This window comes from Melanostigma gelatinosum, assembly GCF_949748355.1.
Source record: "Melanostigma gelatinosum genome assembly, chromosome: 17".
NCBI classification, from domain to species: domain Eukaryota; kingdom Metazoa; phylum Chordata; class Actinopteri; order Perciformes; family Zoarcidae; genus Melanostigma; species Melanostigma gelatinosum.
In genome coordinates, this window is record NC_136650.1 from 11423375 (window position 1) to 11450329 (window position 26955).

The following is a 26955-nucleotide window of genomic DNA, read 5'->3' on the forward strand; positions in this document are numbered from 1 at the left end:
AAATGATCATATAGAACTTACCAACACTGGAGAGGCACAGATGATAACAAAATAAGGAACTCCATAGAAAATAACTTCAAGGTACATTTGTGTTTTTACTTTGCAACAAACCAAGGTAGAGGTAGAAGAGTACTGTCAGGTGCATACTGTTGGCCTAAATAGGTCATTGAACAATTTGAGTCATTGCACAATATCAAAATGAAATTGTGATATGACGAGGTCATCTTGTCATATCAGTTACTGATAGGTCTGTCGTTCAAGGCGTTTTGGCCTCTGGGTGTGCACCACGTCAATGACTGGATCAATCAACCCATCAATCAATTCAATCAACCCATCAATTAATTATCTTAACTGCGTAATCCCTTGTAATGTCATTTGTCACGGCTCATCATAAATTCAGGAGGAAGAGCAAAGGGAAGTCAAAGGAACACTGTTGTGCTATCAGGAACACAAATCAATCAAAGCATAGTTGTCAATATCTTAATGCCAATAACAGCATGTGTTGAGGCAATGACAAAGACAAAACTGCAAACAATGGAGAGATGATCAATACGTGGAATTGGAATCTATTGCTGAAGCAGTGGTTGGGTCAAAGACTTGAAGCTGGATTAGATATTTGGATCTGACTCCTTTGAAGTTAGACCCACAGGACCACAGAATTGGAGACACAAAACAATCTGTTCAGTCAGTGTTTTCTCCTCAGAATTAAATATGGCATCTCAGACATCACCAGTTGTTTGCGTGCTGCAAAATGCGACCAGACGCAGTACATCCTGGTATTTGTGGCAAACTGCATTTGATATACTATGTATTAGGATATACTAGATATTTTTCTGGCATATGAATAGAATAGAGGTATGGTTATTGGAACACACATACATAGACCTTCACTAAACCACTGAACTGATCAGTGTTTAGTAAAAGAATGCAACACAAATGAGCTTTTATGTTGGTGCTTTGGGAGTTGACCAACAAATCCACTAAAAGAGGAGATGCTGGTTTCCACAACTCTGCACTACAACACGCATGTGAGAGAAAATAAACCCAAGTCAGTGTGCAACAAAGTAAAGCACATGATGTGACAAAATTCTGTGTGATAAATTACAGCGAGCATAACATCATTAAAATCTACAATAGAAGCCAGTTTGGCTCTGTGTTCAATAGATCGTTCTGTTATGAGACACTTTGACCAACAACACACGTACCCATTTGAAAACATGACAACAATTGTACTGTATGACTGAGAAGCACACATTTTTATTACACCTTCAAATCGAACAATGGCGCACCTGCTACCATGCCAATGTCATGAGAAATGGTGATTTCCTGGCTGCAGGTGATACAACATGGCGCTTACTGGTGCATGCTGCTCTCTGGTGGACGAGTACATACTGTGTAACCACTTTACTCAAGAAAGGTAATTTCATGGGAGTTCTTTAATAGTTATTCAATCTAAGTCACACACAATGTAACTAGTGATTATGAACTGTTGTTGAGAGGCAAGTGAAGGTTCTGAGTTTCAGGTGATATGTCTCGGCTTCAGGGCTGGTGTTAACATTGAAAATGGGGTCAAGGAGAGTGATATTTTCTTAAAGACATTGACAAACCTACGCTCCGTCTCTTTCTGGGCAGGCTGAAATGGGGGAAACACACACTGCAATGAAGTAGAAGATGTAGGTCTAAGAGTATTATTGTAAGTTTATCCTAAAACAGGCAAATAAACCTATTTTTTTTCCTGAAGGACACCGCCGTCCTTCCTGGGAAGATGTTTATGGTCCTCTTCATTATCTCCTCTGCTCAGCCAAACACAACGTAGTTTATATACAGAGTGCCTCATGTTAACGCTGATCAGCATTTATAATAACTAGATAACAGCATTATATATCAGACAGACAGGAAAACAATGTGTTCAGTGCTCCCCTGTCATAGCATTTGAAACACTAAGAGACATATAATGTAGAATTTACCCATTTAAAATGCACAGTTGATGGTGAAATAGAACGTTACATACATAACGTTACAGAAAATAAACACATCACATATATAGCCTACATGTGCTAACGTTACAACAAACAGAGCTACAACATGACAATGAACAACAAAGCGTAAACAAACTATAAAAATAGTTTAGCCACAAATACATAGATAGAGCCGTGATAAAACTCCGTGTAAAGGTTGTTTGCTGTCGTCTGTGTGATGGGACGTCCGTAACTCAAAGGGAAAACAGGCTCTCCTTACTGGTATGGAAGGTGAGAAACAGCGCCCCCAAAATCACGCTGGTGGCCAAAAATATATGACACCCATAGTGATAAGAACAACCATAAAGAATGAATGGTAAAAGTTAAGAGATTTAAGGCATACTGTTTTCGGCCCCCGCGCCGCGGAAGACGGGGGTTCGATTCCCCGACGGGGAGTATAACTTATTTTCTTTTTGTTGTATTTTTAATACTTTTTTAATGTATTTTCCATGTTTTTGAAGTGAGTATCTGTTAAACCGGTGGTGAAGACTGACAGGAGATTAAAGCTGGAGTTACATACCTGCTTTAGCTGATTGTAGCTCGTTTCCAAGCTTCATCCTCGAAACAATGCCTCAACTCCGCCGACATGCTGCTCAGACGCTCTGCGTGTTTGGAAGCACATGCCTGTCTGAGCAGCTTTTCTCTGTGATGAAGATGAACAAAACCCCACACAGGAGTCGTCTCACAGACAGGGGCGGACTGGCCATCGGGGCTCCCGGGGGAATCCCCGGTAGGCCGAAGGGGTTTGGGCCGGTCTCTGACATCGCCGGCCCCGACTATATTATATGCTTCACAGAACACGTTCAATTGACTCTAATACCGAAAGTCAATAATCAGTGAAAACTGCATCAACAGTATAAACTGACATTATACTACTCCTTGCGATCCGAGGACGCCATAGCACGGCTGGACACGACGGTGCTTTTAAAAACTTTTCTCCATAACCGCGGTCTGCGCCGTGCGCTCGTGCCGGGCGACGGTCGGGGCGGGGCCGCGGAGGTGCGAATGGCTGCCATAGACCGGCGAAATACAGGGGCGGCTCGACTGGAAGGACTTCTTACTGGAACTGAAACGATGTACTGGGATTAAATTCTTTGTCAACAAAGAATTTGGTAAGTGACAAACTGCGTTTGTTTTTTTACATCTGCAGTAACGTTTTTATGAATAATATTTGATGGCTCGTGCTCTTGTGTGGTGGAATGCGTGGATCCGCTGCAGGTCTGCTGGATTGATGTGCTTTGTTGTCATATGAATATATGTGACTGGTTCTTATGACTTTGTGGCTGTCATTGTGTTAATTACGTTGATTTGACTATGCGAGTTACAAAGCGAGCTCAAACGTCTGGCACGACATGGGATAGGCTGAAGGCATCAGTATTTGAGGAGTACACAACCAAGACAACAGAACCCGGGCCGGAGGATGCTGAAGATGAGGCTGAAGATGAGGCAGAGATGGTTTACAAAAAGTGCTCATCTTGCAAGGACTGTCCAATCTGTTGCTACCGAGTTCTGAAGCAGTACAACCTCCTGACAGATGCATACCACATCATAGGCCTTGCATACAGGTTCCTGATTATCCTCTCTGTCACACAGGTAGCATGCGAGCGAAGCTTTTCGACGCTGAAATATATCAAAAACAGGCTCAGGAGCTCGCTCTCTCAACAGCACCTGGAGGCTTTTATGTTGATGGCTACTCAGACAGATGTTTTGCAGATGCTGGACAGTGAGAAAATCATAGACGGTGTTGCAGAAAAGAGTGAGCTGCTGCAAAAACCGTGCATTGAGTGGGCAGCGCGCCGTGTATTGAGTGGGCCGGTCTGACAGTAACTCCCGGGCCACTTTTTCCCCCCAGTCCGCCCCTGCTCACAGATGCACACCTTCACTCCATCTTGAGGGTTTCCACAGAACAGAACCTAACGCCAGACATTAATGAACTGGCAGCCAATAAAATATGCCAAACATCTCGCTCATGACATATGCATAAAATAATGTAGCCTATTTCTTTTTGCACTTTGTCCAATATCCCTTCTATCCTGTTTATTAAATGGTCACCCTGTTTGGCCCTCAACGTAGTCCTAATAGCAAGTAATAGTTTCATTGTTTGTTTGGAATTAGGAGATGGCACACTTATTTCCAACCTAATTCTTTGTTGAGTAAGTATGCAATTAAAAGGACATTTAGGAAAGAGATTATGTGCAAAAATAACACCTTTTTCATTTGATTGTTTTCCTTTTTGTTTGTTTTATGTAGAAAATAGTTGTCTACCTGTTGTACAGATCTGTATAATTGTATCAGTGTTGGATCTCTCTATATTGGAAGGCATTTTGTAACTTTGTCTGTTAGATTATTTACTATCTGTTGAACCTTCTGCACCACATTCTGTGTTACTGTTGTTTGTACTACAAAGCTAAACACCTCCGATCTATCGGTATAATAATGTGTAATATGCACTAACCCCAAACTCTTTGCATCGATTTTCGAGAGACAAGTGATTAAAAACTGCTGTTACCCCAGAGAAACACAAGGGGGCAGATACGTATGATGACAACTGTATAAAGGAGTATTGTGTGGGACACATCCGTTTGCTGTGCCTCCAGCATCCACAGCATGTAACAGTAATACCGACACAGTATAGTAATGGTTGTAATGTTTAAATCGCTGAATTATCAGTACAACAATCTCAAACAAATCAAATATGTACTGCAGGCATTGCCCAGTAAAATCAGTCTTGACAGCATTCATTGGTGTATATTTTTATTAACAGATGCAGCACACTTGTACAGACCATGATGTGATGATCAGAGAGTTTATCTTTTCGACCTGTGTTTTTGGTTGTGGGAACAGTGGAGCTGTTCAACCTCCGCTCTGTATTTGACTGTATGCAGCTAATATGGAAATTGACTGCAACTCCAGTTTTCACATGATGGAAAGAAAGACTTACATGCAACCCAAATAACATCAACATATAAATCAGTCTGAAAATAAAACGGAATGTAGTTGCATTAATGTACTTTTCTTTATTAAAAAGAAGTCAATGTGTGTTTCTTTTTATTCACCAACAAGTCATTTTGTTACTCATTCCTGGTGGAAATCTTCCAGACAGTTAGGTGTCATGACTTTACTGAAGAAATTTTATCATTGTGAGAAAAGCCTGCAGCCTGCCATTGTACCCCCTCCTCTTTCCTGCTTTTCCCCCCTTCATCATAAGAGAAGAGAGACAATCCTTTCAGTCTTTTGTGAAGAGGGGTGGGGGATATCTCTCACGAGAAAAGGATGTGATTATGCTTTCAGAAGGAGGCCAAAAAAGTAAAAAGAAAGAAGGGAGGGGGGCTATTTCCCCTCCTCCCTTCCCCACCCTGATGCTGTTGTGCAGGGACTTGCTAGCTTAGGTTTGGGGTGAGGTTGTGCAGCCTTAGGGCCTGTGTGAAAGCAAATCTTCCAGGTGTCAGCTTCTCAATAGCAGAGGAGAATTTCATATGGCTCTCCATTGTGTGTATGAATAAGCAGGGGTTTGCCGCAGACAGCCTGAGATTTTTTTTCCCCCCATTTGGGTCTTTTCTTCCCGCCACAAGGGTTTTCAGGTTCACTTTCGGCTCAGCCAAGTTGTTTTTGAAGGATTTCTTTTGTTGTAAATGATCTCTTACAGTGTCTGATTTATGTTTCTCACTGCACAACCGCATACATAACCAGGGTCAGCTATAGTTTTCAAGAGGATAAGCCAGGGTCAGGAAAGAGTTTTTAAAGATGCATTTCAGGGTAGAGAATCATGGTCTGGCAACCGACCTTCACTCAGAGAGGGAGAAACAGGGGCCGTCAGGGAGTCAGTGTGACCTCCTTGTTTCTCTGGAGGCTGTTGAGGGAAGAGGAAATTGGATTTCATCTTCCCCATTGGCAACTTCCTCTCCCTGCTCGCCCTCCCCCTTCATGCTTTCCCTTTTTTTTCCAAACCAACAGGTTTTGCCACAGTCCACTGCTGCTACCGCCGCCGCCGCCGCCACCGCCGCACCACCGTGACAAGTCACAATGTTGCCAGACCAGTCGGGCTATACACCAGCCGTGACCCAGTCACAACACATCCACATGCTGGCAACTTTCACTGCTGCCTTTAGAGGCCTCGTACCACGTGATTTAAATGACATGCAGTCTGAAGCACACACCTGGTTTGTGAAAGCATTTAACAGCAGTGTTTGTGGCAAAGAAAAATGAGATCAAATTAAATATTAAACCACCAATATCACACATCGCTTTACCTCTCTGAGGGGGGGGGGGGGGGGGAGTTCAAACCAAACTTAATGATACAAATTGAGTTGAATGTATCTGTTCACTGGTTTATTAAAACGGACAAACAGACATAAGCCGGTCAGACAGAAACTGATTGTGAAGGTGACAAACAGCAGCAGCTCTGAAGCGACTGTGGCCGTTAGTGAGTGGACTCAACAGCATTGGATCAATTGTCAGTTTAAACACACATGTCATGGCATTTATGATTTATGAGACTATTCTAAGTCATCTCACCTTCCTCCCCACCTCATCCTCCTCTTCCTCCATCCCACCATGTTTTCCTCACTGCTGTCCAAGGACGACACATCCCCCCCCCCCCCACACACACACACAACTCTCCGTCTCAGCTGTGAGTTTCTGTGCTCAAACAGGTAGACTCTGACACATAATCCTGGCCAAGTCCAGACAAGCTGCTTCTCCCCGTGAAAAAACTCCAGGTATGTAGGATACACCTTTCACCTCTCTCACAGAGTGGGACACACACGCACACACACACACACACACTCACGCACACACACAGAGGAAGGTATTCTGTGGCTCTTGGCCCATGACTTTCCTGTCTTGCTCATGCCTGCTTGTGGCAGCTTGTACAGTAGCCTTCACACTATTCCAGCTGTCATACATGGCCAAACATTCCAGCTGGGAGGAGTCCTGTAGGGAAAGGTACAGATAGGGAAAAAAAACAATACATAACCATTATCTTGATTAAGTCAAGTAAAACTTTTCTCACCACTTCTCAGTTAGATTTCTGAGTAGAGTTAATGATTCATATATGAACAGATTTTGAGACATCTGGGCAGAGGCATTTAAAGCCCCCCACCACACAGCCACGTTGTTTGCAGTTGTTTTGTGTCTCTTTGTGGTAGTTTTACATCTCTTTGTAATTGTTTTGCATGTTGTTCTGCCACTGTTTATAGTCGTTGTGAGTCTATTTAGAGTAGGTTGCAGCTTCTTTGTCGTCATTCTGTGTCTTTTTGTGGTAATTTCTGACTCTTTCCAGTCATTCTGTGTCTCTTTGTGGAAATTTCTGTCTCTTTCCAGTCGTTCTGTGTCTCTTTGTGGAAATGTTTTGTCTATTAATAGTCATTTTATGACAGCAGAACGCCAAGTTTCAAATTAGGCTTCAATTAACAAAACAGAAGATTTAGAGACAGAATAGAAACAAAACACCTGTTCCAGAAAGTAAACAAAACAAGACTTATATAAAATATATCATGTAGTGGTTCTGTCTCTTCATGGCAGTTTTTTGTCTCTTTGTACTTGTTTTTTGTGTATTTGTGGCGGTTTTGCGTAGTATGTAGTTGTGTTGCATCTTTGTGTACTCGTTTGATTGACTTTCCAACAAGAGATGTTTACATTCATTTCAAACAGACCTAAGTGCTCACAGGGCCTGTGCTCGGGAGCCCATTCAGTCATCCACAGATGTAAAAGTGTTGATAAAGTTAGATAGAAATATATGGGATACATCAGCTGTTCGTCATATTCCTCCTCTACTTTAAATGTATGTTTGTCTGTCTTACTCTGTTGTCATTCTGTTGTTAGTCTCTGTCTACAGTGTGTTGTTTGAAGAAAAGGACTCAGCCTGTATTTATCTAGCAGTTCCATTCAAAGACATACAGAACTCAGCAAAGGCCCAGGTGCTCTGTAAAACAGCGCACGCAAACACGTGCTCGCCCTTCACACACATGCAAACACACACATGCAACTCCACTGACGGTTTAACTGAATCTGAACAACAATTTTTAGATTTCCATGTGAGAGTGCCTGAAGGCATTCATAAGCAAACGGCTGTTTTTTTTTCATGCAAACACCTTCATAGGACATCACAGCAGTTTGTGAATTCCATCCCAACCGTTTCTGAAAAATATATACGAGAGAGTTTATCTTTTCTGTATTATGTGGAAGAAGTTCTGAGATCTTATACAGCTGTAAATGTTGTGGACCAAAAAGTGAATTGTTTCCCTCTGAAATGTAGCTGAACAGACCAGAGGCAGAGGAGTACTTGGCTTCTTTACAAGTACCACTACTACAATAAAAAAAAACACTCAAACTCCTACTTAAATAAAAGTACAGTAAAATCGTAATCTCTAAAAGATATTACTGTAAAATATTAATCAGAAAACTAACTGCTGTTGTAAAACAAACGTAGTAGAATTAAAAAGTACAATATTTGCCTCCAAAATGTTGTGAAGTATAGATTTATAAAATCATCCAGTTTTTAGTCTAGGTTCCAGTTCAGATTTTATTTTATTTGTTGTTTTGTTTACAATGTTTTCATAATTTCATTACGTATCTACCATTAAAGTGTCCTTATTGTGTGTGATTTGTGATTTATGTTTGACTTAACTGCTGTAACAATACAATTTCCAATGGGATTAATCTTTCTACAACAATAATTTGATTGTAACAACATAATAGGAGTATTTAGGGTCGGTAGCCCCGCCCCCCCCCCCCCCCCCCCCCCCCCCCCCCCCCCACACACACACGTTGTTTTGTTTTCTCTGGCAGGTTAATCCCAAATATAGGATCCCCTCATACAATGGCTTCATTAAGGGACAATAGCATTGTCTCAGTTAATGATAGGGCTCCTCCCTGCCTTCTATCTGCTCTGAGGTAACCTGAGACAGACAAGTCATTATGAAAGGTCAAATCAGGGACTGTGGGACTAAAAGAAAACCTGTGGATGTGTGAGCGACAGGCAGATGCCAACTATGACACTATTATTCTGCCATACAGCCAACAACGTTTCACCGAATTGTTTTTACGCTGTTTTCTGGAATACATTATTGCCAAAAAAGTTAGGTTAAAAGGTTAATCCTTAGTGGTTGTCTGAGTTTCCCTGCTCTCTCACTTTATGGTGCCTTCAATAGCGTCTTTTTGTGTGCTTGCAGGTGAGGTGGGCCTCTGCCCGCCTCTCTGACCCACCGGCCAATCGCAGCCCACTTCAATCTGCAGCAGCCAATCAGCGTCAGACTCGCCCTCACCTTCAGTTCTTTTTTTGCGGTGAAAAGAATTCCAGCTAAAGTTGACCCCGCTGCCATTAAAGCAAGCCGGGGCAAATATTACAATGCATGGCAGGATGTGTGGACATTTGTCACAATCTGCGTGCAAATTGAACATGAGACAAGCAGAGCGATTGGCTGCTTGGGGACAAAAGCGGCTTTACCTGCCAGGTGGAGCGGAGGAGAGACAGTGAGGAGAGAGAGAGAGAGAGAGAGAGAGAGAGAGAGAGAGAGAGAGAGAGAGAGAGAGAGAGAGAGAGAGAGAGAGAGAGAGAGAGAGAGAGAGAGAGAGAGAGAGAGAGAGAGAGAGAGAGAGAGAGAGAGAGAGAGAGAGAGAGAGAGAGAGAGAGAGAGAGAGAGAAAGGGGGGGGGGAGAGAAAAGAAGCGGGGCGAGAAAAGTCGACTTACCTGTAGCCCAACTTCTGGCAACTCACTCATTCTATTACCTGCTCCGACTTGAAAGTCCAGTTTCACAAGGAAGGATCGTAGAGGAAGCGAAATATGTCACAGGAGACAGACAAGTAAGTGATCGAGCCGGCGGTGAGGAACTCTGATCACTTCAACTTGAAGGGAAAAGTTTTATTTTTACCCGCTAATGAAAGAAAACCCTAATTTTTAGATTTGGAATTATGTGTCTCAGGATAAAAAAAAGAATGTCACTCTCTGGTTGTATTACTTTTGGATAGTTATGTCAAATATAAAGCTATTTTCTTTGGAGGAAACAAATAAACGCTGTGGATTTCATTAGAGCTGAATTCGCCATTTTTGACTCATAGACCAAAAAAAAAACTCGAAGTGCAAAGACTGCATTTTCTAAACACTTGTGTGTCTCTTACTGCAAATTAGAGTGTTAGCGCTACTTTTGCATCGCATTACATTTCTCACATTTGAATGTCTATAGTGCGCGATGATGGGTCTGCGGGAGGACAGTTTGGGCCTACTGTGTTGTTTTGTAGCACCAGAAACTTTATTTATATTAAAGAAGTATAACTTTTGTGCTGAAGCTGTTTCTACGAACACCAGAAGTCTCCAAATGTTACAGAGGTTCTGATATAGTTTTATTTTCCCTTAATAATATACCTCTAATTTTCTTTACAGTTATAAATGGTAATAACTGCATTAATAATAATAATCTACATTTATAAATATTACTAGATTGTCACTGAAATAGGCACTTGTTCAAAACGTGATCTTTTATTGTTGTTATTATTATGGTGTGTTTAATTAAAACAACTAAATGTCTCTTAGTGTAACTACAGTGATGCTGTTTCATGCATCCTGCATCAGCCACTATTATGATCCGCAGTGGTAATATTTAGTCAGATCCACCTGAGTAGAGTTGTTCAAATCATAAACATCCCCTTCTGTAGACGTCTTCGGCCTTTTTTAATACCTGCATCAGCTCTCTACCTGCAGACCTTGCTTGCCATGGATAAGTTGTTCAGCATTTGTTGGCCAATATCAATAAAAAAAACCTCTACCTGCCTTTTGTCCACCACCATTACATCTTTTTCCATAAAGGTTAGCATAAGTGTGACATCACAGATTAGAGGCGGGACAAATTTGTTTGTTTTATTTGGCAGGTAGATTCAGCAGACAGGAGTTCATTTTAATTGGATCAATCACAACAGTAATTGTACAAATTAGTTATTTCATGTTGCAAATGAGCTTCCAACACATACATTTCACAGCTAAGAATATTCCCTGATTAATATTTAAACAATGTTTGATTCAAGCAAACTGAATGATGAATGATGAGAAACAGAGCGAGTATGAGGCTTATACATGACTACTCCCAAGACTCTTCCAGAAGGTGTGACATACTGATACCGTTCATAGTACAACAAGTGCAAGTTGACACATTCAGAGCCCTCAAAAGTTCAGATGTGTTGTGACAACACTGTGTGTTTAACTGGTCTGTGATCCCGACTTAAGTGGGCCTTCAGAGTGGAGAGACAAGCCCACGTAAACACACAAGACAGGCACGAAAAGGGCTGTAGTGTGAACTTTTCATTAACAGTTCATCTATACATTTTTTTTAAATTACTTATTTTATTTAGAAACTGTCCAGAATACTGACAGATGACCCTTTTAAAAAAATTAGAAAGCAGAGGAAAGAAAGCACACGTTGGCATCACTATGTGAAGCTAAACCCAGCAGATTCATTTATCGAATCTACGTCCACTTGAATTCAAATGTTGATGCATGTCTCCCAGTAAGCGTCTGGTGGTGGTGGTCCCCAACGAGAGCTCCTACCCTGCAGTGCGGCGGTCCTACACCAGCGAGGACGAGGCATGGAAGTCGTACCTGGAGAACCCGCTGACGGCCGCCACCAAGGCCATGATGAGCATCAACGGGGACGAGGACAGCGCCAACGCCCTGGGCCTGCTCTACGACTACTACAAGGTCTGGATGGAGGATTTGATGCTTTTCTTTGTCTTGTATGATAACAAACTGGACATATTTTGGGTGTTGGAGTGGTGGTCAGTCTAAGGGAAGAGGGTATTCACTGAAGCAACATTTCTACGGCTTCATTTTTACTTTAAAGAAGCTCAGATTTATTTGAATAAGAAAGTCTGGATGCAGCAAGTTTTTACAACTATAATTATTCAGCTGATGATATGTTTCATCCTTCAGGGAAAAAGCAACAGGATAAATAAAAATCACAGAAAAAAAGTTTGATATTATATTAATTTACCATTTAATAGCATGTTCATGACTTGTATACATTTCCATATTACACTGACTGTTTAAAAGACGAGTTAATATGCTCCCAGCATGATATTTGGTCAGTGGGAGTCCAGCAAATGAATTCCCAGCGCTTTAATAAACCACAGTTCTAAAACCACTGATAATAACAGCACATTGCGGAGAGGTTTGAAGTGAACAGACAAGGGCAATCTTTCTACCGTTTTATCAAACGTGACAAATAACGGAAACACAAGTCTCCTCCGTCTGATTACACATCCTCCTTTTTTTTCCTTCCAGGTGCCGAAAGAAAAGAGGCTTCTGCCAGTTCCCAAACTCGCTGAAATTACAGAGGAGCAGCAGAAGAGGTCAGTGGCTTTGGGTCGTTCAGTGCCTCGCTCGAGGTTGCACATGTACAGACAGAAATACAAAAATGCTAAACATGTAGTTGCTAGCAGACATTTCCCAGTAATGTGTGGAATTAAATCCTGGAGCGCAGTGATTGTAGTATTTGACATGTATTTGACATGGCTGTAGTATTTGACAGCCGTGGTTAACACGGTTACATATAAAGCAGTTACAGGTAAATATATCTGGTTTGAGTTTTATTAAGAATTGTTATAAGATAAGAGTGATACGAAGCTAGCTCTTCTAGTATGTATGTGTGCACATATTACGGATGAGTCTTGTTTTATTTGAAGCACTGATACTGAATGTAAGAGGCTCAGGCTACGCTGAAACCTCCTGATTCCTGCAGAAAAAAAAGACACTGCAAAATATTTCATGACATAATGTGTCTCTGCTTTTGGAACGAAAACATTTTAGCCACAAAAAATATAGTATTTCATAATTAGAGAAACATTGAAACGGGAGAAATCCAGGTCTGTTTTCTGAACAGAAGGGTGAGGATGCATTGCTACATTTATTTGACCTGTTGCACTAGTTTGAGTGTGAACCTTTAAATAAGAGCTGCTGTAAAACAGGTTACAATTTTCAGACATGCCAATCTTAAGATAATTAAAGCTGCCCTGAGGAGGTTTCTTATAAATAAACAAATCGCCAAAACTCATTATTAAAAATCTGGGTGGGACTCTCTGGCACAGCACTTAACTGGTTTGAATCCTACTTGAAGGGCCGAGAATACTTTGTGTCTGTAGCTGATTACACATCGGAGCTGACTAAAATGACATGTGGTGTTCCCCAAGGTTCAATACTGGGGCCTCCTCTGTTCAACATCTACATGCTTCCACTAGCTCAGATTATGGAAAGCAACAAAGTGTGTTATCATAATTATGCAGACGACACACAAATCTACATAACTATGTCACCAGGGGACTATAATCCCATACAAGGGCTGGGTAACTGCATTGAACAAATCAACAACTGGATGTGCCAGAATTTTCTTCAATTAAACAAAGATAAAACAGAAGTAATTGTTTTTGGTACCAAGGACGAACAATTGAAAATCACCGCTGAGCTTCAGTCACTGATGTTAAAACCCACAAACCAAGCCAGAAATCTAGGTGTAGTTATGGATTCAGACCTCAACCTGAACAGCCATATCAAGACAATTACAAAATCAGCCTACTATCACCTGAAGAATATATCAAGGATTAGAGGACTTATGTCTCAACAGGATTTGGAAAAACTTGTCCACGCATTTATCTTCAGCAGACTGGACTACTGTAACGGTGTGTTTACAGGTCTCTGTAAAAAGTCCGTCAGAAAGCTGCAGCTGATTCAGAACGCTGCAGCTCGAGTTCTCACTAAGACCAGGAGGGTGGACCACATCACTCCAGTTCTGATGTCTTTGCACTGGCTTCCTGTCCAACAAAGAATTGACTTTAAAATCCTGCTGTTGGTTTACAAAGCACTGAATGGTTTGGGACCAAAATACATCTCTGATCTGCTGCTACCTTATGAACCATCCCGACCCCTCAGGTCGTCTGGGACCGGTTTACTTTCTGTTGCCAGAGTCAGAACTAAACATGGAGAAGCAGCGTTCAGTTTTTCTGCTCCACATATCTGGAACAAAGTCCCAGAAAGCTGCAGGTCTGCTGAGACCCTCAGCTCATTTAAATCAAGATTGAAGACCTTTCTGTTTGCTGCTGCCTTTAATTGAACCACATTCAATTCATATATTAATCAATTTCCTGCATTTCTGCATTTTAGTCCTGCATTTCATTTCTTACACTGTTTTTTAATTGTTTTTGAAATCTCCTTTTCTTTTGCCTTGTGTTTTGATGCTTTTAATGGTTTTATGTGAAGCACTTTGAATTGCCTTGTTGTTGAAATGTGCTATACAAATAAACTTGCCTTGCCTTGCCTTGCCTATTTTCACTACTCAGTCGTTCACATTGCTGTGCTCAGCGGTTTTCATAGCCTAACAAGGCATAAAATTCATCTGAAATTCAAAATACTGTACAGCCATTCAGTGAGGTTTGAAACATGCAGAAATACATCCTGAATGCTACTTCATCCATGTTTTCTGCACAGGTCCAACAGCGACAGCCAAAGCGAGGTGGAGACATTGGACAACCGAGTTCAGGTCCTCAAATCTGTTCCCGTCAACCTGTCGCTGAACACGGAGCACCAGGAGAACAAACGGGAGCGATTCAGCAGCTTGACCGAGGCGGTGTCAGGGGACGGAGGGTCGGCAGCTGTGGCGGCGGTGAAGGCCGAGGCGTACGCGCCCGTCTTCATGACGGCAACGGGGCTCCACTACTCGGTGGAGGGAGAGGAGTCGTCGAGGGTGATCTACGAACAGAGTCCGTATGAGGTGACCACCGTCAGTCACAGCTCGTATGCGAAAGAAGACCAGCGGAGTCCGCCGGACAGCCCGTATGAAGAGGAGAGAGACGAGGTGAGAGAAGACGTCGTGGTCTGAACAGATGCTGTTATTACAGGAAAGGGAAAATCACCTCAGAGTGGTGGACTGAACCGGTTAAAAATGATTGTACTCACTATTTTAACTGAGCATGACTCATGACATGTTTAACCCACGCCACAGGGTCTCAAGCCAAAAGGGTTGGGGACAACTGCCTTACAGCACAGTATAACTGTTTTCTTTCATTCCTCCAGATGACAAACTGTAGAAAACCTCAAATGTGAGAGCACAAGTAGATATTTTAGCATCAGTACATTTTAGCCTCTGTAGAGACCCCGGAAACAAGATCATTTACTAAACTTTACTACGCTAGTTTACGAGGTACTAGACAAAGACTCAGTTCTAACGTTTAATGTAAAATCCACAAACCACAGCTGAAAGAATGACCAGGTACACGCTGGGCGTTGGTGAAAGACACTATGGGAAATGGAGCAAGGCACAAGAAACAGAACAAAACATTACAGCAGCAGAAGACAGAGCGTCACATGCTGAAGATCTTAGAGAGAACACGCAAAGGCGCAGTTGTTGCGTAATGGTACGTGAAGAAAGATGGATGTTTAAATATGATTCACTGAGAGTCCAAAGGTTCATTAACAGAAGAAAAAGCTACAAGTGGTTGCTGACGTTGTTCCCTGTTTGCCTGAAATTCAGATTTGTTTTTCTCTCATTTACAGCATTGTTTGAACCAGTTCCCTCTCGGCCTAAATTAACTTGTCATTCTGCCCAAATCATTTCCTCTTTCTTTATGTTTCAAGCGTTCTCAACCGAAGTACCACACACCTTCCTCTCTGGCTACAGACGACTACTTATTTCACCAGGAGCGAGTGTAAGTCACTCAGAATACAACCACGTCGTCGAATTGTGGCTAAATCATCTAGAAATGTGTTACAGTGTGAATATTCAAATATTGAACTCCAGACATGAACGTTTTTGGTGTTTTACCTCAATCCCACATTGTTATATCTTATCACATATTACTTTCTACGTGTGTGTGTGTGTGTGTGTGTGTGTAGTGACAGCTTCCAGTACACGCTGGACGCCACTCGCTCGCTGCGTCAGAAGCAGGGCGAGGGGCCGATGACCTACCTGAACAAAGGCCAGTTCTACGCTGTGACGCTGAACGAGCTGAGTGCCAACAAACGCCTCCGTCACCCCATCAGCAAAGTTCGGGTGAGGCCGTTTAAAAAAATGTCCTTCTATACAGTCGTCCGTCTTATTCTTATTTTGATAAATATCACCCACGCAAAACACCAAGCACAGTTTTGTAATTCAAGTCTATCAAGATGTCAAAAGATGCTCTCTTTTTTCAAATAATTATTTCTAATGTGAGAAAGCTCGACAGAGCGTTTCAGCATCTTTCATAGTCTCGGATTTACAGACTCCAACTTAACGTCGAATCATCTACAAACATGTCCCCCTCTCAGAGTGTGATCATGGTGGTGTTCAGTGAAGACAAGAACCGAGACGAGCAGCTGAAGTACTGGAAGTACTGGCACTCCCGGCAGCACACAGCCAAGCAGAGAGTCTTAGACATCGGTAAGACTTACTGCTTCCTCCTTCTTCCAAGACTTTCCCTATATGTGAACAACAGCACATTCTTGAATGAATCAAAACACACAAACCGAAAGACAATGACAGATTTATGTTATTGCAAAAGCTGGAATGCACTTAGCCCATAAACAAGTTATGACAGAACTGAGAGCAAACAAGCCCCCACCCAGCTGTCTGCCTGAGGCCGTTCAGCTGCCCACCATCACCCTCCACCAGACAGGACACACACGTACACACACCTGAATCCCTTAATGTCTCGGTGTTGCTGAGACACACAACACAAATCCTGCTAATCTCCTCGACATTGCCTGAGAGATTGAGCAAAACACTGATTTGAGAAAAGAGTTGATAATCCAAACTTCGTGACAAATGTCTCTCTGGCAGCGTTTCCCACAAGTGCACGCTGTCGATCTCAAGCCTCACATTGTGTCTTACAACTGTTGACCTTTTGTCTGCTGCAGGCATTTTTTCAGTTGATGGATTTGAATTTGAACCGAGCGTTTTTACGCCTTGTTGAATGAGTGTGTGAGAGAAGCTTGTAGGTGGTTTGTGTTTGACAAGCGTGGGCCTGCTTAACCAGGCAGAGATTGAGAGGTATGTGTTGGGGTGGATGGGAGACACACACCTATACATAGCTTGTTGGGACAGGGACAGGAATGCTAGCCGCTGTGTTACCTACGGCCGGTTTTGGTCTGTTGAATGCAATTCTTGCCCAATTTAGATCTTCATCTTAAATCCTGTGTTTACGTGAACCAAGACAAATCCCAATCAGCCTACAATTCACACGTATCTACCAGTTACCAACATGGGCGCGGCAGGATAGATTTAAGCAGTTGTGAGATGATTATCGTTGTAGGGAACAAGAAAAAGACAAGATTTAGTGGAACCGCTGTTCTAAAAAAATGCATAATATGTTTATACCACATTTTAAAATTAAACTACTTCAGATTTTCCAATAAATGCAGTTGACTTTCAGTGGTTTTGCTGCTAAAAAGCATCGTGGTGTCATGATTTAAAGATGAAATGGGTTTTTTTAAGATGCCAGTAGATCCTGTTCAGAGGAAACGTTTTATCTTTTTCAGCGTGATTCCTTTTGGCGTCCTGTTTGCCATTTGTCTATATTGCTTTGTGTGTGTATGAGCTAGAAATAGAAAAATCTGCATTTAAAGCTTGAGCCACAGGGCCGAAGTACTTCTCCGTCACACTGACGCCTGTTTGTGTACACACAGATACCGATCTGCTCATTTAAATGCACACACGCTTTCAACATGTACAAAGTTCCTCAAAACGGATCGCAAACGAGGATGCTGAGAAGCCACTGAAAACACTTTCAATAAAACGTGTGATTATTTTCATCATTCATTCATCTCTGACATATTCACATTGAAACCAGCAAATATTCACATTTAAGAAGTCTTTTTCTTTCAAATCAGGGTCATCGTGCCCCTGGGCCGCGTCACAGAATGGATCATTTGAATGAGGTTATTTAACGGGGCATGTTGGCAGATAGGCGTGTTGCTGCCTGCCCTGCTGCTGTGTGCACCTGCTAAATGACCGGCGTGTCGCCGTAACAGCGGTTATTATGATGATGGAGGAGGTCGGAGGTCACTGAAGCAGGGGGGGGGGGGTGAGCTGCTTCTCGAAAGAAATTCAGCCCAGACCATACTAGATGTGCCCGCCCACTTTCCTACCAGGTCCAATCCTGTTTGTCCTGAACTCTTTACGTGGAAAAGGTCTCATATACAAAGTTACATTTTCATATGAGCCTTTTCCACAGCATACCAGCGTACTCACCGCCTCACATTTAAAGTGTGACCAGTATGTGGTCACACAGGTCAACAATAGCCAGCCGACGTGCTCACCTGACTGGCTTTTAATATGGCTCTCACAGCCAGATAGCCTCCCGTGTTTCCCACCGCTGCCTTTGAAGCATTTGAGAGTTTGTTTGCGCAAGCAGATAAGGTTTTATCTTATAAAATTGAAGCGTGCCATTTGATTGCTTATCTTAAAAAACAATGGCTTCCTACTTTTTGTCATTTATTGACCAATTTATGCTGTGTGTGGCGTTTTTTTTCAGAGGGGAGATATGATGTGTGGTTACGTTTTCTAAACAGCAGCTATCAGCAAAGTTAAATTTGATCATAGTTGACTCAATATGAGAAGAAGTTGTACTTGAAAGGTTGTTTTGACTGCAGAAATAAACCATCCCTCTGTTGGTCCTCACAGCTGATTACAAGGAGAGCTTCAACACAATCGGCAACATCGAAGAAATCGCCTACAACGCCATCTCCTTCACCTGGGACGTGAACGAAGAGGCCAAGGTATAAAAAAAATCTTACAGCTCCTTTTTTTTTGTTGTTTTGTTTGCAGGACGTAAATGTCTCTGTAATGCAGAAACCGGTCTTCTATTTACACTAGCTGGAGGCGTGCTGTAGATGTAAAAGGAAAAAGCAGCGGGACAGGTTTTTTTGGTGCTGATTCAGTTGTTGTCAAACAAATGCACTCGCGTGACAAATTGCTGTGATGCAAGCGCCTCACCTGTCGACATCACACACACATTCGGGAGCTCACTTTAAAAACAACGGTGATTTAAATCATCCTCATTTTGTTTTAATACAAGAATTAAAAGCCTGAAGAGGTTCCTCTGCGCCTATTGGTGTGTTTTCTGCTCTCTGCCATAACGCTGATGGGCAGTGTTGTGTACTTTTGCTCTGTTTGTCTTCTTTGGCTTTGTGAGGCTCACTCCTTTGTAGCCGCTCCTTAAATAGAGCTCCGTCACTGTTTAACTCCAGAGGCCCCCAAGGGCCAATACACACCAATCTCGGTCCCCACCCTCTGTTGTTTGTTTTGCCCTCATTTCTGTGTTTGTGTGTGAATGTGATCGACCATGTGTGTGTGTGGCTCTTTCATTGTAATAGCAGCCTGCGGACAAAGACGTTGCTATGGTGGAAATCTAAGCACACTTCTCTGAGCCAATATTGACTCTTTCTCTCTCTACTTCAATCCCTCTCTTCTGTCTCTTAATCTGTGTGACTCATTGAGCCTAAATATATGTGTTGCAGTGCAGTAAACAGGTGTAATGCCCAGGCAGTTTAATGTGCATGCCTCTACTGTTGTAGGACTAAAAAAGACAGAGTTGTTCCAAAATGTCTTCAGCGATTTTTATTAAGGAAAATCAAGTCTATTTTACATGTAGACCAAATAAAATACTGTCGAGTGCCTACTTTGTGTCTCAGGGAAACTAGGAAACAAGTTATTAATACCTGGAAAGTAAATAAGAGTATCCGGTTTGTCAGGACAATATATAAAGAAGGAACACCTTAATGGATTCTAGAACTCTTTTTTTTGAACATGGTCTAGACAGCTGCACCAGAGCTGAACATATAAAGTTCTGTGCTTCATGTCTATATTGAGGAAGAAGCTTAAGGGCATTTTATTTAGTTATTCTTGCCTTTATGTCATAGCAGACAATTGAGAGGTGTCAGAAAAGGAGAAGAGCACGGAGTTAAATCAAGTATGGAGAAAGAAGATTTTGCACACCCGTGTTAATTTAATTATTTGATGACAAAGTCAAGCTTTCAGTCACAAGGCCTTCATCCGGGTACATATTTTGTCAAAAAAAAGGAACTGCAGAGCATATAATGGCCTGGTCTAAATACATAGGAAATGGCAAACAACAGAAATAGACAAAGAAATACAATACTTATGTAACAACACTAATCCAGTGTGCTATGTAACCATGCTTTTGTAGTTTTGATTTCTATCTACAGGGATTTTGTGATATGTGAAACTTCAAACGCAACAGAGGTGAAACGAATTTTGTTTGTGTAAAAACACATTTTGAAACTCCCAGCAGCCACAGTGTCTCTGGCCCTCACTGTCGACATTTTAAATTTGTCTTTGGCAAAAAGAAAAGTGTTCATCAAGTATTTGAAGTACGGACTTTAAAGTATGCAGCGTGTGACTCTGAGTGGGAGTGACAACTCATGTTTTAAAAATAAAAAACACATAGAAAAATATCCACTTAGATGCTGGTTTTTCATTTTGTGTTCAGTTCTACGCCGTTCAAGGAGCAGCTTCTATTTCCACTCAATATTTTGAGTTGTAGTGGATGTTTTTTTGGGTCACATTGTGTTAAAAAAGAATGAAAACATTCCTCGAGAGAAATTAGCCGACGGGAAAAAAACGTTTTTTTGTAAAGTTTAAATTGAAGTATGTAAAACCCTCTTCCTTCTCCCTCCTTTGTGAACTCTGGCAGATCTTCATCACAGTCAACTGTCTGAGTACAGACTTCTCCTCTCAGAAGGGGGTGAAGGGTCTTCCTCTGATGATCCAGATCGACACGTACAGCTACAACAACCGCAGCAACAAGCCGCTGCACAGGGCCTACTCACAGATCAAGGTCTTCTGTGACAAAGTGAGAAAACACTTCCTCTCAGTCAGTTATGTGTATACAAGTACACAATTGTGTCCTGATCAAAGTACGCCTCCAAGTTTTATGTGAGTAAAAAGCTCCAAACCTGACATTTGAATATTAACTTGCTGTTTGCAGTTGTCTGGATTTGTCTCGATCCATATGACAATCGCGGGTATTTACATGTGTTTCTTGTTTGTTTCTTCTGAACTGCACGCGAAAAACAAACAAACAGTGTAAACAACATGGCAGGACAGCAAAGCGAATCACGCATTGGTGCTATGTTGCTGTTCGTGATGGAATAAAATATTTTAAATAAAATTCTTTTGTGTTTGCTATTTTATCATTCTAGTAATGCATGTAGCTCTGAAACGCAGCTTTCTCTTAATATTTAAAAGCAAACTTAAACAACTTTATTCTGGTGTGAAGGAGCTTCGTAACATCCGGTTGTTACGTCGGAAGGCTAAAAGTTCAAATATTTAAACTTTTATTGTTGCCGGTACTTTCTGCCAGCATCACCCGATGTTACCGTGCTGCTCTCGACCATCACATCATATATACCGTCTACCTGATGCCAACTGAATGCAGCATCACATGTGGTGTTTCTGATATACGTTCAGCTGTTATTTACCATAAGGGACAATGCTGCAGTGTATATTGTAAAATGAGTCACAGACAGTGTGTTTGACTGCACTATAGGTGGAGTGAGCTTGTTAAGTCATGACATCAGTCCTCCCTCTAGTGGTCTCACCTGCACAGTGAGCCTCCAGAGACACATGTAGGCCACACACACACACACACACACCATGTGATGTGATAGCTGATTATGTCAGAGTGTGTTTGAAGGAGGCTCGTATCATTTTCTCAAACTGATGTGTTCTATGTGTGTTTGTCTGTTTGTTTTTTCTTCTCAGGGAGCAGAGAGGAAAATAAGGGACGAGGAGAGAAAACTGTTTCGCAAGAAGTCAAAAGGTTTGAGTTGCAAACTTTTTGTTCAAAATGATAGATACAGGGTGCAATATGAGGTATGAAACGCCGTCTTGACGACATGAAATTACGGTGAATACATTGCCGTCTTCTGCTTTTATATTTATTAATAATTGGGACTGTTACTTTGTGTGTGAGCGTTCAATTGGCTCTTTTCGCAATCTTCTTCTTCACTGGTGTTCAGGTAAAGATGGAGGCGTAGGCGTGATAACCGCTCCCAAGAAGACCGACACCACTTATTTCAAGACCATGAGTGACCTGGAGGCTCAGCCCGTACTCTTCATCCCCGACGTTCACTTTGGGAACCTGCAGAGGGCCGGACAGGTAGACGAACACTCTCCTTCTCGATGCACACAAATGAAAGAACTTGTGTCCCGTCAGTTACGTTTGTCTGCTCAAAAGTGAAATTGGAGCCACAGCTTGGTTTCTGAATGACCCGACGGCTGCATTTCAGCTCCAGATCAAAACTTTTACCACCACCTCCACTTAACTACATTTCAGAGGGAATATTGAATTTTTTAAACCACTTCATTTATTTCACAGATCTAATTTTCCGATCAAAAAATACATATTTCCCCTCGAAACTTATATATATATATATATCGAAATATTTTGATGTTTAAAATACATCAATACAGCCAAAAGAACAAACCAAAACTATTTCATTTCCAACAAATTGTATGAAAACTAAATAATAACAGTTGAACTTAACATATAAGGACACATCTCAGGTCTAGCTCCTCCTTCAGTCCATGTGGTGAAAGTGTGTGTTTAGATTTTGTATCCAAAAGGAGCAACAGTTCCAAATCATCACCTTAACGGATGCACTTTTCCTCAATGTCTTTGAAGCATGGACTCAAAATTGTGTGGCTGTGTTCAAGAAACAGTTTTGCTCCAGGAGAGGTTAGATCCCGTCTCCTAATGGTGCTTTCTGACATCAAACTACAGAATAAACAAATAAACCACCCCAAGTAATGCCTCCCTTTACATTAGAGGTCTGAACTCTTTAGCGTGGGTTGTGTTGTCGCATTGATCACATGAGCAACAAGGAGAATACAGGTTCTCATGGACTTAAGGGCGGCTTCTCAAATCTGAGGAAACTAGAATGCCTTGCAGGTGAAACATATGATGACTTGATTACCAATGGAGTGATTATCCTGTCAAGTCTTGGTTGAGAACCGCAAGAGTAAAATAAAAACTGTAATAGTATACAAAGTGGTTCAAACTAGCTCCTCCTGAACCAGCAATTAAATGCTGCTCACACATTGATGCATCAGTATTAACAATCTAATCATGTAATACATGAATATAGTCACAGTGGCCACGTTTATGCAAAATGAGCGCTTAAGTAAATGTAAGTAATCCGTTCATTAGGGAAAAGTCTGCCTGTCTGAGAAGAATTCATCAGTTTAATGAAATATTCTACTTTATGCTTTTTATTTGTGCATAAAGCTTTAATATATAATCCGTCATTTGCAGGTGTTCACCTTCAACACAGAGGAGATCGAGAGAGAAGGGTGAGTGTGTGTTTTTTAGGAGCATTGTCATTTACATCATACAAATATATAATATGCAAGGCAGGCACAGATACCGACCAAACGCACGCAGAGGAAGTGCGTGTCGCCACAAGATGCAAACACGATGAATATGTTTATGTCACCTGACTCTGTTGGTTTTGTGTGCTTTCACCAGGAGTGTGCTGGTGAAGAGGATGTTCAGACGGTCAAATGAAGATCTGTGTCCGTCGCCTCACAAACAGATCAAAGAGGAGACGCACAAGAGAGGTACAAGATGGTTGCCTCCTCTTCTGCCTGTCGTTCGTTCTTTTGACTCTTTTTAAGTAGGGATAAAAAGAATACAGGCCGAGGTGATGTCATCAGACAGCAGTGAAATACTCCAAAGATATTCAACGTGCAATGATGTAAAACAGAGGACACCAGCAGACCCCTGTAAACAAGGACTGTTGACATTTCTGCGTGATACATGTAACAGGAAAATGTTTTTTTTTAATGGTTGGTGATTTTCTGTTGATGAATAGCACTACTGTAACAGTTTTTTGGTGATCATTCAAATGTTAAGACATCACTTTGTAGTTTGGTAACTTGTGATTGTATTTGTTATTATTTCTGGCCATATATAGGCATATATGACTCATCAATTTAAAGTGGAAAAAGACAACTATTCAACGTTTCCCCCCTAGCGTTTCCAAACGACATCTCCTGTCACATAGACAACCAGAGTTTAGCACCTATAAACAACACGGGACACACTTTGGGTGTTCCACCGTTTGCCATTTCTCCTGCTGGGGTAACTGCAAAGACCTTACATAGATACTCTTTGGTGACTGGGGATAGCTACTGATGGCTGCCGGGGAAAAGGTGCTTTTAGCTCCCTGTTTTGGTTGCGCAATGATTGACGCACTTCCTTTGGGCCGTGAAATTGAGCTTTCATTTTCGCCAGGAGGTCGGACCTGGTGGCAGACAGACAGTGCACAGTGAAAGCAAAGCTTATAGCAGGGGTCGGCAACCTTTACTGTCCAAAGAGCCATTTTGCTCTATTTTCCACCAAATAAAATGTGTCTGGAGCCGCAAAAGCTATTCGATATAACAGCTTATATACGTTTTATATATAGTTATATTATATATACATATAATAGAACAAGAATAAAGACATTATTGACATTTTATTGCTATTTTAACTTTCATGAAGAGGAGAAAAAAATACACTGGCATGTCTAGGCCTACATTGAGGTCACAGAACTAAACACAGAACTACGCAGGCCTTGAGTCCTCCCCATAGTTGTGGGAAATAACTTAGAAATAAATATAACATATAGCTGCAGAAGTGAATCAAACACAGAACAAGTCAAGTCTATTTGGGTCCTCTCCCCATGTTTGTGGAAAAAATATGAAATAAAAAGTAGCTGACTTTGAAATGAATATAACATAGAGCTGCAGCCTAATATCTTAAAATGAGTGGAGATAAAAAGTAGGCAGTTTGTATTTAAGACTAAAGTCCATTTCAGTGCGATGTCATCCTCTTCTTTCCTCAGACACGTACATCCATCAACCGTCGCGCCTGAACATAAAAACACAACGACATCAGTTCAGGATCTAAAATAAATATTTTTCTCCAAGATAATAGCCTATTAAATGATCGCGTTCTCACCTGTTTAATGTGACTTTTGTTTCTGAACATCGCTGCAGAGTTTCTCTATGTCAGGGCTGTAAGATGTGACTTGGAGCTTCAAACAGGACTGCAGGCTGTCATCTGTGAGGCGGGAGCGATATTTAGCGCATCTCCAGCTTGATATTTTTCAGCACATGCTGTGTGTTTGGTCTGAAAGTGTCTTTCAACACTCGATTATTTGTTGTTTGCAAATTTCTCGCCACATATTAAGCATACAGGTAGGCCAGCGTTGTTGGCAGTGAACGCAAATAAATACGTCCACGCAGAATTAAATTCTCTATTTTCTATTTTCTTCCAGGAGTTTTCTTTTTTTGGATTTATCCATTGATAACCTTACCGAGTCTGCAATCACTAAATTAATTAATTTTTATTAATTTTTTTGCACAGACTCAGGGAGCCGCAACAGAGGGACTAAAGAGCCACATGCGGCTCGCGAGCCGCGGGTTGCCGACCCCTGGCTTATAGGGTTACCAGTCTAAACACCGATGCTGTCGTTATATTATAGCCATTACATTGTGCAATCAACATTTATTCCATTATGATAATTTAAGCAATAAACGTGTCTAATGGCTATATTAGTGGCCGTGGCTAATATTCACATTGTTGCGTGATATTTCCAGATGTATAGATTGTATAAACTACTACTGTAGCTGACATTTAAAGGTGTATTCTTATTCTCCTCTCTCTGCAGTGCTGTTGTACGTCAGAAAGGAGACGGACGAGGTGTTTGACGCTCTGATGCTGAAGTCTCCCACGCTCAGAGGCCTAATGGATGCTGTGAGTGGTGCCGAGTGAGCTCAAAGGCACAATTTATTTGCTGCAGGGCACCTGTTTACAAACTGCTTTGATCTGTCACTCGTAGATATCAGAGAAGTACGGTGTGGCCCCGGAGAGGATAGCCAACGTGTACAAGAAAAGTAAAAAAGGGTGAGTGAGGAAACAGATTCCAGTTTTTGTGGGCCTATTTGGAGCCTTATGTCGAGCACAAGAACTTAAACTTGAGTGTCCTTTGTGTTAGGATCCTGGTGAACATGGACGATAACATCGTCGAGCATTACTCCAACGAAGACACCTTCGTCCTCAACATCGAGCGCGACGCAGACGCCTACAAGATCACTCTGATGGAGATCTGACCGCTCGTCAGCCGACTCTTAAGGACTGCAGGTTGAGAACGAAAGAGACGCTGTGACCGCTGGTTGGGTGAAATGTACGAGGCTGCCATTGATTGGCTGATAAGCTGACTGACCGTATTGGAGACAATCCATTGGTGGCGTTAGTCAGACGCTCTGAGGTCAACGTCGACACCCCTCTGACACTGTTCAGGCCCTTAAGGACTTTCTGAAGCAAGTCGTATTTCCTGTGCTGGAGGACGACAGCCCTAATTTAAAAAAAGGACTTAATAGGAATTCTTATGAACTGGTTTTATTTCCCTCCTTTAGTTGTAGTCATCCCCTATGCTGTGATGTGAAATGATGGAGTACAGATCAGTGCCCTACACTTTTGCTGAATGTTTTTATCGTATAAAAGTTTTTAACTTTTCTGTACAGTCTTGTGTTTTTACCAAATAACATGAAATGCCCGATGTACTGTATGTAGCTGGAATTAGTTGGTCCTAATTAACTTAGCTTCTTTGCATGCCAGCCTTTGTTTTTGTTAGTTGTGTTATTTATTAATGACAAATGTTTTACATTTCATCCCAGGATTTCAAGTACTTTACATTTCCTACGACTAACATGTCAACAAATAGCCAAAGTGTTTCTTTGTAGGACCTAACATAAGATGGTAATGATTTAAAAATACTGTTAACTTCTGTCGGGTGACAAACGGCACTTGGCCTCATGTGCTTGGCTGTATTGTAAAATGAATAAAGGTATAAACATAGATCTGTCATTTTTGGTAAAAAGAAGACTTGAGTGAGCCTCTATGAAGCTGTACCAT

The 26955-nt window shown here is 41.6% G+C and overlaps 1 protein-coding gene across 1 annotated transcript; it reads left to right on the forward strand.

Moving 5' to 3' along the window:
- The first annotated feature begins 9732 nt into the window (after nt 1-9732).
- Nucleotides 9733-26804, forward strand: grhl2b (grainyhead-like transcription factor 2b). Its single transcript, XM_079287945.1, has 16 exons — nt 9733-9822; nt 11518-11707; nt 12290-12357; nt 14486-14852; nt 15632-15702; nt 15890-16046; nt 16301-16412; nt 18654-18748; nt 20686-20844; nt 21756-21813; nt 22013-22152; nt 23308-23345; nt 23521-23612; nt 25709-25794; nt 25880-25944; nt 26036-26804. The coding sequence occupies exons 1-16, from the start codon at nt 9803-9805 to the stop codon at nt 26148-26150; spliced, it is 1833 nt and encodes a 610-aa protein (XP_079144071.1). The 5' UTR covers nt 9733-9802; the 3' UTR covers nt 26151-26804.
- Nucleotides 26805-26955: the final 151 nt, after the last annotated feature.